The sequence below is a fragment of the Miniopterus natalensis genome, chromosome 19, assembly GCF_054644295.1.
Source record: "Miniopterus natalensis isolate mMinNat1 chromosome 19, mMinNat1.hap1, whole genome shotgun sequence".
NCBI lineage: Eukaryota > Metazoa > Chordata > Mammalia > Chiroptera > Miniopteridae > Miniopterus > Miniopterus natalensis.
In genome coordinates this window covers 342913-357284 of record NC_142099.1, presented here as the reverse complement: position 1 = coordinate 357284, position 14372 = coordinate 342913, and the positions used below count along the sequence as shown (strand labels likewise).

At 49.2% G+C, this 14372-nt stretch overlaps 2 protein-coding genes and 1 pseudogene across 2 annotated transcripts; all 3 read left to right on the top strand.

Annotated features, from left to right (window-relative positions):
* Positions 1 to 1436: 1436 nt before the first annotated feature.
* BTN3A2 (butyrophilin subfamily 3 member A2) lies at positions 1437 to 7434 on the top strand. The gene is made up of 7 exons (XM_087828140.1): positions 1437 to 1584; positions 1804 to 2145; positions 3796 to 4077; positions 5378 to 5524; positions 5632 to 5652; positions 6978 to 7001; positions 7403 to 7434. Exons 1-7 carry the CDS (start codon positions 1506 to 1508, stop codon positions 7432 to 7434), a joined length of 927 nt encoding a protein of 308 aa, XP_087684266.1. The 5' UTR covers positions 1437 to 1505.
* Positions 7435 to 7972: 538 nt separating this feature from the next.
* Positions 7973 to 10667, top strand: LOC148090829 (butyrophilin subfamily 3 member A3-like). The gene is made up of 2 exons (XM_087828139.1): positions 7973 to 7979; positions 9970 to 10667. The coding sequence occupies exons 1-2, from the start codon at positions 7973 to 7975 to the stop codon at positions 10665 to 10667; spliced, it is 705 nt and encodes a 234-aa protein (XP_087684265.1).
* A 207-nt stretch (positions 10668 to 10874) lies between these two features.
* LOC107545548 (vesicle-associated membrane protein 4 pseudogene) lies at positions 10875 to 11349 on the top strand (annotated as a pseudogene).
* Positions 11350 to 14372: the final 3023 nt, after the last annotated feature.

The window sequence follows — 14372 nt, the reverse complement described above, 5'->3', positions numbered from 1 at the left end:
GGCCGGGGTTTTTGTAAGAAGGGAGAGAGGATGGGGGGCCAGGGGGACAGAACATTGGATTCAAAAGGAGGGGGTTGAGAGAGCTCCACTGAGGGCACTAAGCACATGCCAACACAGTCTGCTCAGATAACTGGTTGAAGGTCATCGAAACTCCCGGGGCTGGAATGTCTGAAGGTCTGAGTCTGCTTCCTTTAAATTAGTTCCTGGAATTGTGAAGCAAACAGGCGCTTTATGTGCAGTCACATATTGGTTACAGCGGGTCATCATTTACAGAAATAATGTTAAAAGACTGGTGGGGAGGGTTACAAGGTGTGTGTCTTAAATGTGTTTATGTAAAGAGGTTCATTACAGAATGATTTGTAATATTGGGATATAGAAAAATCTGAAACAACATACGTGTACAGCAGCTGGAGACTGGATAAACAACACACTGCGGCTAGGACTTCCAATACTGTGCTGAGTAGAAGGGGTGATAGTGGGCAGCCTGTCTTATTCCTGACATTAGAGGAAAAGCTTTCAGGTTTTCACCATTGAGTATTATCTTAGCTGTAGGTTTAGGAATCGTGGTTTTAGATAAATGGTTTTTATTTATAATTATAACAAAGTTGGATTTAATTTGAGTGTTTAAATTGTATCTACATTTTGTTATTGCAGATTTACTATGATGAACAGCATTAAACATAAATCCTTATGTTACTGCCTGTTTTTTTTTTCTTTAAGGTTAATTCGTGTAAGTGGAATTTGTGGGTGAAAGGACAAAGCATTTTAAGTCATTATGTATATTTCTATGGCAAAAATACATCCAGAAATATTTATATTCATATGAAATACAGTATATAATTACCTTTATAAATTATTTAAATTTATTTTTTAATTCAAATTTGTCTATAATCAAAAGAATAAAACAAAATAAAACAAATAGCCCCCAAAATAGGTGGAAATATATTCCCTGCTCAAAAAGCTTAAAAAATTTAGAACATTGAAATAATTTTAAGATTATATGGTGCAAAGGACTTCAGCTTCTGCTCTGAGTGAAATGGGAGCCCTGGAAGGGGCTGAGTAGAGGGGCGACCTGGTGTGAGTCAGGAGAGTTCTGGCTGTGGTGTTGAGCAGAGACTGTAGGGGGCACCAGTGGACTCGGGGACTCAGAGAGGAGGGTCCTGCATAATCAGAGTGTGATGATGGAGGCCTGGACCTGACTGTCCCAGGAAGTGTGGGTAAGGGAGGGCTTCTGAGCACATTTGGACAGTGGAGCCAAGGATGTCCTGGTGACTAGGGTTAAGGGACACGCATTTCACGTTACATGTTTTATGGGTGATTTCCCACGTTGGAATCAAAGGTTAAAGACCCCCAAGCAGACATCTCAGAGGAGCCCTGGGGTCAGCAGTGATGGGGGTTGCACCCCGAGTCTGCCCTGGGGAGGCAGAAGACTCCATGTGGAATTCTCCATCTTCCAGGTCGTCATTTCTCCTTCTGGAGCCTCTCTGTCTGCTCAGCAGGTAACAATGGTGAGGTCCCTGGCCTTCCATCTGCTGGACCTCCCTGTGTGCCTGGCCTTGGTCCAGCTGCTCACCCCCAGCTCAGGTAGGGAAAGGTTCTGCATTATGTATGTGGAGTGTTACCTATAGAGCCCAGTCAGAACCTTGGGCTCCTCCCCACACCTGGAAGGCCCATCCAGACTGTACTTCTGTGATGTCAGGAGTGCCTGCCTAGGTGTTTCTTACCTCCCCCTCCCTTCCTGGGACACCCCCTTACCCTCTGGCCCCAGCCCCCTCTGATGGAGCACCCTCTTCTGCTGACCAGCTCAGTTTGCTGTGATTGGACCCCTTGTGCCCATAGTGATCATGGTGGGTGAAGATGCTGAGCTGCCCTGTCAGCTGTCCCCAGAGATGAGCGCTGAGACCATGGAGCTGATGTGGGTGCGATCCAGCCTCAAGCAGGTGGTGTGTGCGTATGCAGATGGCAAGGAAGAAACACAGATACCAGAGTATCGAGGGAGAACTTCCATTTTAAGACAAGACATCACCGAGGGGAAGGCTGCTCTCTGGATTCGCAACCTCCGAGTCTCTGACAGTGGAATCTACCTGTGTTATTTCCAACATGGCAATTTCTATGCAAAAGCCCAGGTGGAGCTGAAGGTTGCAGGTGAGTCTGAGGTTTGTTCTGAGCTCCTTCTGCCATGGGGCCTGGGGACAGAGGCTCGAAGCCCACCTCACAGCACCTCCAGCAACTCAGCAACAACTGCTTCCCAGCCTCCAACTCTGCTTCTCTGGGGCCCTTGACAGACCCACATTTTCCTCTAGGAAGGGTTCCTCCTGTGTCAGGTGAAGAGCCCCTCATGCTGACCACCAGGGTCTAAGCAGGAAGGGGGGTCAGGAGTAGGAAGGATGAGAAAACCTCCCCTCAGTGGGGGACACAGTGGATTGGGTTCAGCTGTGTTCCAGGCAGTGGCCATGGGCCCTGCAGGTGCACAGGGCTGTGGTCCAGGGAGGCTGAAGTGCAGGGACATCACCTGTGCCGCCCATGTCCTCTAACCAAAGGCCCAGGATCACACCTGTAGCTGACCAGGTTGATTTTAGTCCGTGTTGCAGTGAGGGAGATGCACCCATGTGGAAACCAAGGGGTGTCTCAACGAGAAGGTGTCAGGGAGACTTACATAACATTTGGGCTGATAGGGGAGTTGGGCTTATGGAAGGAGGGCTTTGCTCTGGGTGGATGCTGTCGGGATGGTGAGGGGATGTAACTGGCCACTGAGCCAGGACGGGAGGTTTGCTGGCTGCTGTGGTCTGGACACTTCGTGTTCTCTGTGCTCAGACCCGATGGCTGAGTGGTGGTGGTTTTGTTCTCACTCATCACAGGGATAACACACCCTTGTCTGACGCTGCTGTTCCATGAAATCGCTCACGTCCACCCGACTGGGTTGCATTTCTCTTTTTCAAGGCACAACCCTGCCCTGTGGCTTCTGCCTGGGCTGGTCACTGAGGAGCCTCGCAGAGGAAGGAAGATGGGTGTGGAGGGTCCTGTCTTTCTCCCTGCAGGTCCCCCTCAGCCAGCTACAGTCCCTTCCTGGAGACCACAGCTCCTCTTAAGAAAGCCCTCCCTACAGGACTCTGTCCTTGCAGGACGTCAAAGGCTTCCTCCCTCCTCTTCTTGAGTTAAGAGTTTAGGGACTGGTGGTAACAGCTCTACTGTCCTGGCCCTGGCTCAGCTCTCTCCCATGAAGGTTTTCCTCCCTCTCCACAACATTATGGAAGTTTCCCTGAGTCCAGAGACCAGAAAAAAATGGTGTCATCAATAGATTAATTATATCAAGAGTTTACCAAGGTGACTTACATACAAGGAACAGCATTTTAGGCAGCAGTACAACATGCATGTCCTCTCCACCACATGGCAAAGGCTAAGGCTTATGCATGACAGGCAGGGGAGATTGGAGCACTGGAACATGACCCACCCCAGACAAGGGAGAAGGACTTACATGCTTGCTTAGGGCAGGGTGAGGGCCAGTTCTAGGAACCAGCAGGCCTGGGGCATGGGGGAGGGATCCAGCTGTCTCTAAGGGATTTTAGGGGAAACAACATCTGTTCAGTCCAACGTCTAGCTAGATCTACTATGAGGTCCAGGGATGGTCAGGTAGTGGTCACATCATGGAACAGTCCCTACTGCACAACACACTTTGTAAACAGCTCCTTAGTGAACCTGCTCGTAGTACCTAGTGCGAGTGAGCTCCTCGTTCCTGATGGGATCCTCACCAATACAGAGGACTCCTCATGATCAGGCTCACTTTTCCTTCCCCAGCCCTGGGCTCTGATGTTCACATTGAAATGAAGGGTCATGAAGATGGAGGGATCCGTCTGGAGTGCACGTCTGCAGGCTGGTATCCACAGCCCCAAGTGGAGTGGAGAGATGACAGGGGACAGAGCTTGCCAGCTGTGGCCTCACCTGTGGCTACAGATCCCACAGGTCTATATGCAGCCACATCTTCTGTGATCCTGAAAGATGGCTCTGGGAAGGAGATCTCCTGTATCATCAGAAATCCCCTGCTCAGCCAGGAAAAGACAGCCAGGCTTTCCATTGCAGGTGAGTCCCTGCTCGACCCTCTGCTTAGCTGTGGCCACTGGGGAAGGAGGCCTGACTGTGTGCTGCTGACTTGGGTCTTTGCAGGGAACATGAGGCACAGAGCAGGGACCTGGCTGCTTCTTTCCCCATGGAGCTGATTATGTCACAAACATCTTTCCATATTTTCTGCATGTTACAAACTGTGACACCCAACAGGAATTGGGGGCAAGTGGTAAAGATCAGCAAACACATGGGAAAATATAAGTACAACCACGTCTTGGAGAAAGGGTTAATCACGTTAAAACATAAAACAGCCCCGTAGAAAATGAGCCAAGAACATGAATTATCAGTTCACAGGAAAGGAAATTACCTCATAGCAGGATCCCAGTCTCACTGAGTAGGGAACCGGTTCCACCTGGGAGACTGGCAACAGTAGGAAAAGCAAGGTGGTTGGTAACACAGCCGATGGCAGGATGGTGGGGGGACAGCCACTCTTAGACGTTTGTGGCTATAATTTGGTATATTTTTGGTATAAATTGTCACATCTTCCATTGGGGACAATAGAACAATCTTTATCCAAATTATTTATTGATCTTAAATCCCACTTCTGGGGTTTCATCTGACAGATCAGCTTGGGGTTGTATGAAATGGCCCATGTACAAGGTTACTTCTTAGAGCATCAACTATAATAATAAAAGTTAGAGACCGAGCCAAGGCCCAGCAAGGGGGCTCCTGTGCAGTGGGCTGCAGTGTGGAGGAAACACGGACCTGTTCTCCGTGCTGATGCAGAAAGGTCCCCGAGACCCAGGATGCAGCCCAGCTTGTAGGGATCCTGTCTTTGGTGTAAGCAAGAAAAAGGAGAATATATTTATGTTTTTTAGATGTAATAAAGACGTGCATGGCACTCACTGTGCGTCAGGCACTTTATAAGCTTTAACTTAATCCTCTCACCAGCTAGGACACCAGGAACAGAAAGGTTAAGTCATTAGTGCAAGGTCACAGAGCAGGTCAGACAGGAGACGTAGAATTTGAACCCAGGCCCTCCGACCCCAAAGTTCACATCCTTCATCCTCATGTTAAGCTGAGTAATGAGAAGCTGATCAATGGGGGAGGGACGAGGGAGTGGAGGGGAGACTTCACTGCTCTGTACATATATTTTTTGATATTTGTAGTATCTCCATGTGAGAGGCAGACATTTCAAGAAAATAAAATTTATCATGTACAGAAAGAGTTCTGGGATCCTTTGGGGAGAGAGGTCACCTCACCTCCTGAGATACCCCAGGGCCCTGCCTGGCGGGCGGCTGAGTCTGTCCCTCTGCAGGTCCCTTCTTCTGGAGAGCGGAGCCCTGGCAGGCGGCCTTCGGGGTCACCTTGCTGGCTCTGCTGGTGGCTGGTGTCTTCCTGTGGCGACAGCAGAAGAGAATCCAGGTCCTGTGGCAGGAGAAGGAGGCAGAGAAAAGTGCCAAAGGTGAGCCTGGGGGCAGGAAGGGCGACCTCCCTGCCCCATCCCAGGCACCCCCCTCGGGTCCTCCTCTCTATCCCCATAACAGGGCTTTTTTTTCTTCTTATCTCCAGAGAAGCTGCAGGAAGAACTCGGTAAGTCCTGATACCGGCCTCGCAGGTTCTGGGGTCCCTGCGTTATGCATGTGACCAGCTCCTCCCATTTTTCTTGCAAAATGGAGACACAGCCAGTACCAGGCAGGTGATACTCTGGACCCACACCTCAGACTCTGCTCCGCTATTTCCAGCCCCTTCCTCGCCCCTCCCCGCCCTGGGAAGAATTAAGGGCCCTGATCTGGGGAACCCGGGGCAGGGGCCTTTCTCAGGGCAGGAAGGGACTTCAGTCTGTCTGCACCAGGGGCCCCTCATACGGGGATGTCCAGGGAGCCCCAGAAAGGAAAGGGGGCGATGGGCTCAGTGTGTGCAGCCTGCCCTCCCGCCTGCTGCTTTACCGCATCTGTAGCTGCTCAGGGGAAGCAGAAGGAGAGAGGGGAGTGTCTCCTAGCGAGAGGAGTGGCTCCAGCCTCAGCTGTCAGGGTTTATCTTAACTGCTGAAAAAACAATAGCACCTGAAGTTTTCTCATTAATTTCCCAATTCATTTGGAAGTAGGCGGGAAATAACGCAGATTGAGATAGATGGACCCCAGCACACATCTCCATCCAGTACCCACAGGGCGAGCCTGTGCTCAGGTGCAGGACTGAGATGGGCACCACTTACCCCAGGGGTGGGATCCTGACCCCAGTGGATGCCTGAAACCGCAGATAGTTCCACACCCTGTGTGTACCCCGATGTTTGCTTTTCACTGGAAGAAAGGGTGCTCGTTGGCAAACCCGAGTTGCCTGCGTCACTGCTCTGGGCCTTGGAGCCCTTACTCAGTCAAATAAGGGTGACGTGAACACAAGCACTGTGACACTGGACAGCTGACCTGATCTCAGGAGGCTCCTAAGTGGCTAACGGGGGGAGGTACACAGGGTGGACCTGCTGGATAAAGGGATGGTTCATGCGTTGGCAGGTTGGAGATGGATGGAACCAGATTTCATCACCCTACTCACAATGATGTACAATTTAAAGCTTATAAATTGTTTATTTCTGGAATTTTCCATTTAACACATTCCAACAGGGGTTGAGGGAACGTAACTGAAACTTCGGAAAGTGAGACCTCAGATAGAGGGTGACTGTGTATAGATTCGTACAAAACAGATCTGGGGTGACAGCTGGGAAAGCTCCTACACGGTGCCTGTGGGGTCATTGGATGCAGTTGATTTCAAAGAGGAGGGGGGAGCAGAGAATGGAACAGGCAGAGGGAGAGGCAGGAAGGGTGGGGTGGTCAAGACAGAACAGTAGATGCCAGCAAAGGAAGAGACAGAAACTGACTCAAAAATGACAGTTCAGGTGACTCTCTGCCCGTCTTCCCTTGCAGGTGAGAAGGCTCAGGACTATGCTGGTGAGTGACTCAACCTCTCTGGTTTCCTGGCACCTGTGTAGGAAGCATTTACCCCTCTCTGTGCTGGTGTGTGATAATCAGATCCAGCTCAGAGGCTCATTTTCTGTGGAGTCCCACCCCCTCCTTTCTGGACACCCAGAGAGGACCTTCCACATGCAGTGTCCCCTCACCCTGCTGACACACCCACTCCTGGGCAAAGCCTGGCCATGGCGCCCACAGCCCCAGGGTGATGGAGGGAAGCCCAACACTCAGAGAGGCTTTATGCCTGATCCACAAGCGTTATTTGAAGGAAACTGGATGTTGGAAAAGAGGGAGGAAAGCAGAAGAGGCTCAGTGAGGAGAGTGGGTGGGGGAAAGACAGAACTAATGGCCTTTCCTTGTCTGTGTCTCCTTCCTTTCAGTGTTGAAGACCACCTATCAACCTGGTGAGTGAACCACTGTGTGTCCTCTGGGACAACTACCCAGGGCCCTGCTCCCTTTTCTTCTCTAACTCTTCACTGGGAGAGTTCTGGGTGGGTGACTTGAGGTCCTGGTCTCCAAGGTGGGCCCATCTTCTGCCGAGACCCCAGAGAACCAGGGGCAGCTGCTGTCCTAGGCGTCCCCAGGTGTGTGTGGGAAGGAGGAGGCTGAGGGCTGGAGCTGGAGGAAGGGGCAGGAGAGTGAGGATGTGACCTGACCAAGCTCTGCCCCCTCCTGCCCTGTATGCCTCAAGTTGTGTCCTCAAGTTGTGCAAGGATTCTGAGCTTTAGTCTCCTTTTAAATGATGGTGGTCATTCCCACTATGTCAGGGTTGGGGTGAAGACTAGATGAGGTAATGAATGACTGTTGTTCAAAACACCATCAGGAAAGTTCAAAATGGGTCTTTAATGATGATGACCCTGGTAAGAAGATGCTATCTTAAGACCTAAAAGCAATGCTGGCAACTCCTTAGAACATAACAGACACTTTTATAGGGTGATTTACTCCCCGGGATGACAGGTCAGAGTGGAGAGACGCCTGGACAATCTACACAGATTAATCACAGCTATCAGACCAGTTGCTATACTTTTTTTTATACTATAACTTGGGTACACATGAGTGACAGGACAAAGGGACAAAGAATGTGGCAGCTCCAGGCCACACCTGCTGGGCTTCATGTGATGGATGGTTCTTTATAACCAATATTATAACCAGTTTGGTGTTGTCAACGTAAGACTGGTTCAAACCTCTAGAGAATTGTCATGACTTTATTTGAGCCAAACTGACAATTGCCAGGAAGCAAAATCTAAGTGGATTTTAAAATATGCTTCAGAAAATGGTAGTTTTCTCCCTTATTTTATACCTTACAATAAAAAATAAGAGACATAAGTGGGTTACATGAAATCCACTGGTGATAGGTTAGGGAGGCGGGAGAGAGCAAAGCTGGGTGGGGAACCTCTGGGACTGGATAATAAAAAGTGAAATGATAGACACATATGTCTTTTGCATAGGTGGGTGCAGGGTAGTTAACAGTCCACAGCTAACAGGGTAACAATGAGGGGATTCATGGTCTGTGCTCTAGAGGGGTCCTGAAAACGGGAAGTTACCTTGATGTTCCAAAGGTGTGTTATCATAGATGCAAAAAGACAATACACAGCTCAATTAAGGTCAAGAGTGACTTTTGTCAGGGAAGATTCCCGCCTAGAACATGAGGACCCACCATAAACTGCCTTTAGTTAAAAAGTTTTAATCTAAGAACATCCTATGTGATTGCTGCAGTTCTCTGAGTTTGTAAGGCCACCGTGCAGGCCTCCTGAGAGCATATCAGTTTCAGTATGTGACCCCGTTTTGTCCACAGTATTGACCTTGGTTGTGATGCCATTCTAGCTGTTACTAACAAAAATGTTTGTGGCTGCATTTAAGGAACACAGACAAACATGACCCAAAGGCTTTGCTGTGCTTGCTAAGGACAGTGAGGTGGGCCACAGGTCACAGCATGAAGAGGTGAAAAAAATTCATGACACAGACATGGAGTTGGTTTTGTTCACAGGGAATCTACACCGTGATTAAAGAGGGTTTACAGAAGGAACTACTTGGGGTGGGGGGTGGGGAGTAGCCTTGAGGGAAACCAAGGATGAATGCTGTCCCAGGGCTCACAACAGTGGGAGTTGTCCCCACCCTTAGGCCCAAGGCAGAGAGCCTGGGAAACTTCACTGGAACCAGGAGTAGGCTCGGCTCAGGAAGAGGCTGCCTGAGAGGAGTCCTGCTTTGTTAGAGCATCTCCATGGGAGGAGGTGGGAAGGCAGTGCTGTGCCTCTCTTTCCTTTCTGCTCCCAGTCTTCAGCTAGTACCTGCCCTGGCCAAACCCAACAGGTAACCAGAGGCAAGGGAGCCCAGTGATGCTGTCCAAAAAGGACTCCTTCCTGGGGCCAGAGGGTGGGGACAGCTGGGGAGTGGATCCCAGAGCATGTAGAGCCCCCAGCATGTCCCCAAGCAAAGCAGAGACATGTTCTCTATTATCACACCAGGCACTTCCTTCATGACCAGCCTTGGGTTAAATATAGTACATTTCATCTTATTCTACCCTAGAAATCAGTATTTTTACTCCTATTTTACAGATATAAAATTGAGAGTGGAGATCCTACATAGGTTGGGTCTGTAGGAAAAGAGACTGTGCAGAGAAGGAAGTCATCCAGCTCAGGAGGGTAGAGCGAGGGCTGGAATTTGAATCTATGTGACTATACAGCACAGGTGGGCATGGACATTTGGGGAGGGAAACAGGAAAAAGGTAGAAGGAAGGCACCAGCTGAAGAGGCAGGTTAGGCAGACCCCCACCCTCTTCTGCCTCCCCTTCCTCACAGACAAAAGGCACCTGCTGTTTCTCTTGGCATTGCTGAGGGTCACATCAGGGCAGGCTGGGGACCTCACGCTCTGGGCTCAGCCTTGAAGGCTGAGGCTCTGAGGACCCGGAACCATGGCTGATCCCACTCCATCTCTGAACCCTCTTCAGCGGATGTTATTCTGGACCCGGACACTGCGCACCCCAATCTCCTTGTTTCTGAGGACCACAGGAGCCTGCAGTGGACAGACACAGAGCAGAGCCTGCCAGACAGCCCCAGAAGGTTTTCTGGGAATTTCTGTGTGCTGGGCTGTGAGAGTTTCACAACCGGCAGACATTTCTGGGAGGTGGACGTGGTAGGGAGAACACAGTGGTATGTTGGGGTGTGTAGAGAGAATGTGGAGAGAAAATGTTTAGTTAAAATAAAACCCGAGAGTGGATTCTGGATAGCGGGGATGTATAAGGTGAATGACTTCCGAGCTCTCACAGACCCCCGGACCCCACTGTCAATTGTCAACCCTCCACGAAGAGTTGGGGTTTTCCTAGACTATGAGAAGGGGGAGGTGTCATTCTACAATGCCATCGATGGATCACATATCTACACCTTCCCAAACACCTCCCTCTCTGGGCCTCTGTGGCCTGTTTTCAGGATTTTGCACTGGGATCCCACTGCCTTGACCATTTGCCCAGCCCAAAGAGAAGTAGGGAATGCCCTTGTGACTGTCCCAGTGCCTGACCCTTCCCTGGAGACCACAGTAGCCTCAGGCTCAGCTGATGGGAATGAGGACCCTCAAGCTGAAGTAACGTCTCTGCTTCTCGCTGCCCAGCCTGGAGCCCAGGGCCTCCTTAAGAGCAAAGTGTCACAGTGATAAAGCACTTTCTAAAAACACTGAGTGGATGAGCCCGGGGGCAGCTGTGGCCGCGTGGCCACGCCACCTGGACGCCCACTGCCTCAGCTCCCTGCCTTCTTGCTCCACTGGCTGCTCGCTTCCCGCCACACGAGGCCTCCTCGGGGACTCAGGTGCTGCGTTCTTACTCTGCGGGGAAGTAAAAGAGTGCTGTAGGGCGAGAAAAACATGCCTCCCAAGTTCAAGCGCCACCTAAATGATGACGATGTCACTGGTTCTGTGAAAAGTGAAAGGAGAAATCTTTTGGAAGATGATTCAGATGAAGAAGAGGACCTTTTTCTAAGGGGACCATCTGGACCAAGAGTTGTTCTGAGAAATGATAAAATTAAGCATGTTCAGAACCAGGTGGATGAAGTTATTGATGTCATGCAAGAAAATATCACAAAGGTAATTGAAAGAGGGGAGAGACGAGATGAACTTCAGGACAAATCAGAAAGCTTATCGGATGACAGAACCGCTTTTAGCAACAGATCCAAACAGCTTCGGGGGCAGTTTTGGTGGCATGGATGCAAACTAAGAGCCACCATGGCGCTGGCTGCAGTCATCCTTTTATTGGTGATCTTCATTCTTACAGTTGTGAAATACCGCACTTGATTTGATGACGGAGATCTTCATTAAACAAAGCCTGGGACAATAATAATAATAAAAGATTGCTGTATAATTTATTTTTATTTTTTTCAAGATATAGAATTTTTATTTTTTACATATCTTTATTGATTCCAGAGAGAGGAAGGGAGAAGGAGAGAGCGAGAGATAGAAACATCAATGATGGGAGAGTCACTGATCAAAGCCCGCAACAGGGGCACGTGCCCTGAGTGGGAATCGAACCCTGATCGCCTAGGATCCCAGGTCGCTGCTCAACTGCTGAGCCAAGCCCAGCCAGGCTGCTGTATAATTTAAATGAAACCCATGTATATAACTTTCAAAGCTTCTTTTTCAGGAAACTAAGAGGCAAGTATCACTTCAAACTGGAGCATTGAGAATGTCCAGTATCATTTTCCTTTCTAGCAAAATGTGCTTTTAATAATTATGTTCAAGGCCAGGACAGCCAGCCTCTGTTTTGCCACATTCCAAGGATCTAATCTGAAACGAGATGCTTGCCAGTTCACTGTCTGTGTCTGTAGTTCAACACTGATAGGAGATTTCCTACCGTTTCTTTCATGGCCTGAGGACCTGTGCTCTTGCACTCAGGTGGGGGTCAGGAAGCCTGTGTAGCCAGGCCGCCCATGTTCGCAAAGCGCTTCTCTCGTTACAGTTGCTTTGCAGTTTCCACCTTTATGGGTGTAACGACAGCTAAGTGCTATGAACACTGCTGCCTTCAGCTGTGACTAAAAACATTCCAGTAAGTCTATTTTTGACTGTATAAGGGAATGTGTAGTAATTTCTTGGCATTTGAATTATGGAAGTGGGACTGGTAAACGGTGTGAAAGGCATAGTAATATGGCACCATGAAACAAGATAATAAAATGATTGGAGAATGTCCAAAACAAAACACTGAGTGAAGCACTTCACTGAGATTCATTCCATTTTTCCCACATGACAGATAAGGAGTGGAGCGTGCAGAAGGTGAATTAACTTTCCTAAGGTGACTCAGCTGGCTTGGAACTAAGACAAGCTAGTAAGCCAGGACAAGCAGAAGAGGGAAACTGAGACAGACACTTAAACAGCAGTTTGCAGCCATGTAGTAAATCCTGTCTTCCCTAAACCAGGGACACTTAAGAGGAAATACTTTGCACTTCTCCTCCCCAACCAGCGGTTCAATAGCTTAAATCACCCTAGTCAGGGAGACAGCAGAAATCAAATTCGTGCCATTTGCCAACCACACCCAAGGACAGATGAAGTCAAGAGAATAAATTTCATTTTGGTATCAGCATAAAGCTGATGCATATTCTGTTGAGATCCTCTCCTAAGACCTCCCCCAAACTCCCAGCCTTTTAGACCCCTCAAAACAAAGGCCCCAGCCCACACTCTCCCTTGTGCCTCCCACCCCTCTTCTTCCACCACAAGCACACATCTCCTAAACTCTGTGGGCAGCGCTTTTCCCTGAGCTCTGTTGAACCAAAGCAGCCCAGCCGAGGCTCATTTCCGTGACCCTTCCTTGTTTCACTGTCCCCAACTTTAATAATAATCCTCTAAAATTCACCTACACTCCTGTTGTGAAATTTGTTCTGCATGAAGTCAAGAACCTACACACTACCAGCTGGCCCTTGGCAGATCCACTCAGGGTGAGGTCCTCTGTCCAGTGACATTCTCTGGTGACCACAAAGGGACTTCAACACTCAAAGAACAACCACAGCTAACATTTATAGATAAGTTAAAATGTACTGGGTGCTGTGCTGAGTGCTTCTCTGATTTCACTCACTAATCCTCACAACACCCCTGTGATGTGCCTCAGTGAAAGTGTGGAAACTGAGACAGAGCCAAGTTAAGTGACATATATCATTCACACTGAAAGTAGTGCTGCTGGAAGATGTTCTGCCTCTGCCCCCTCCCTCTACCTCTAGTAGGTTCCTAGTAGCCATTGTTCCTGCTGGGCAGGGCCATGTGCAGTCCTGAGGTTCCCTTCTCAGGGCACCAAGGGTAAAGGTCACTGTAGGTAACTATGAAGGCCACACCCCACTTGGTTCCTTCAGGGTCCACTGTCAGAGCCATGGTCCAGAGCTTCACTGCCTGGCTGTGCAGAATGACTTTGTCCAGGGATGAATTCACAGTGACCATGTCACACAGGGCTGAGCAGGGACTAGAGGCCAACCTCTTAACCAACATGTGACCTGCGATCACTGAGCCCAACCAGCCCTCCAACTTCATACCTAAAGGTCATCTGAGAAACCTGAGTTTGGGGAGAAGGGAGCTAGATGAACTTCAGTGGGATTTTTATCACACTGTAGAGCCATCTCCAGACAAGGGACACTCCACTGCTGGTCATTCCTTGATGGTACCAGAGGTTCCTTTGAACTGGTGGGTCCTGGGGAAAAGCCACCATCAGCATTTTCACTGTGACTCTTCACCATTGTGTCCCCTCTACCCTGCAGGTGGCTGTCAGGTTACATTTGCTAAATAAATTGGTCAATAATCTTCACTCTTCCACTGAGATTCTTCTAGATTTTCAGCTCCCACAGGTGACCCACCACCGGGTCACAGTTTATCTTCTGGTAACATTTTCACAAAATCCTTATGTATTTGTTGTGCGTTGCTGGTGTAATAAATAACCACAAACTTCATGTCCTAATATAACCCAAATTTCTTACCTCACATTTCTGTAGGTGAGAGCCCAGCATGGTTCTCTCTGGGCTGAAATCAACGTGTCTGCAGGCTGGTCCCCTTTCGGGGGGGTCTAGGGAGCAGTCTGTTTCTTGCTAATTCTGATTGTTGGCAGAATTGAGTTTCCTGCAGTGGTGGGATCCAGGTTGCCATTCTTTGATGGCTGTCAGTAGAAGCTGAGAGCCCTCCATGCTGGGAACAATCGGAGTAAGTATAGCAGGAGGCAGATGTGAGAGAACAATTCAGGTGAAGGGAATGTCATGGGGAACAGAGCCCCAGTCATGGAATAATTGCTAGTGGGGTCATTGCTAGTGTGCTAATTGCTTGTCAAACTGAGTCAGGAGGGAATGAGAGGCCTCCAGAGAAAGCATGTAGGCACATGTGGGAATGTTAAGAATTGTGCCT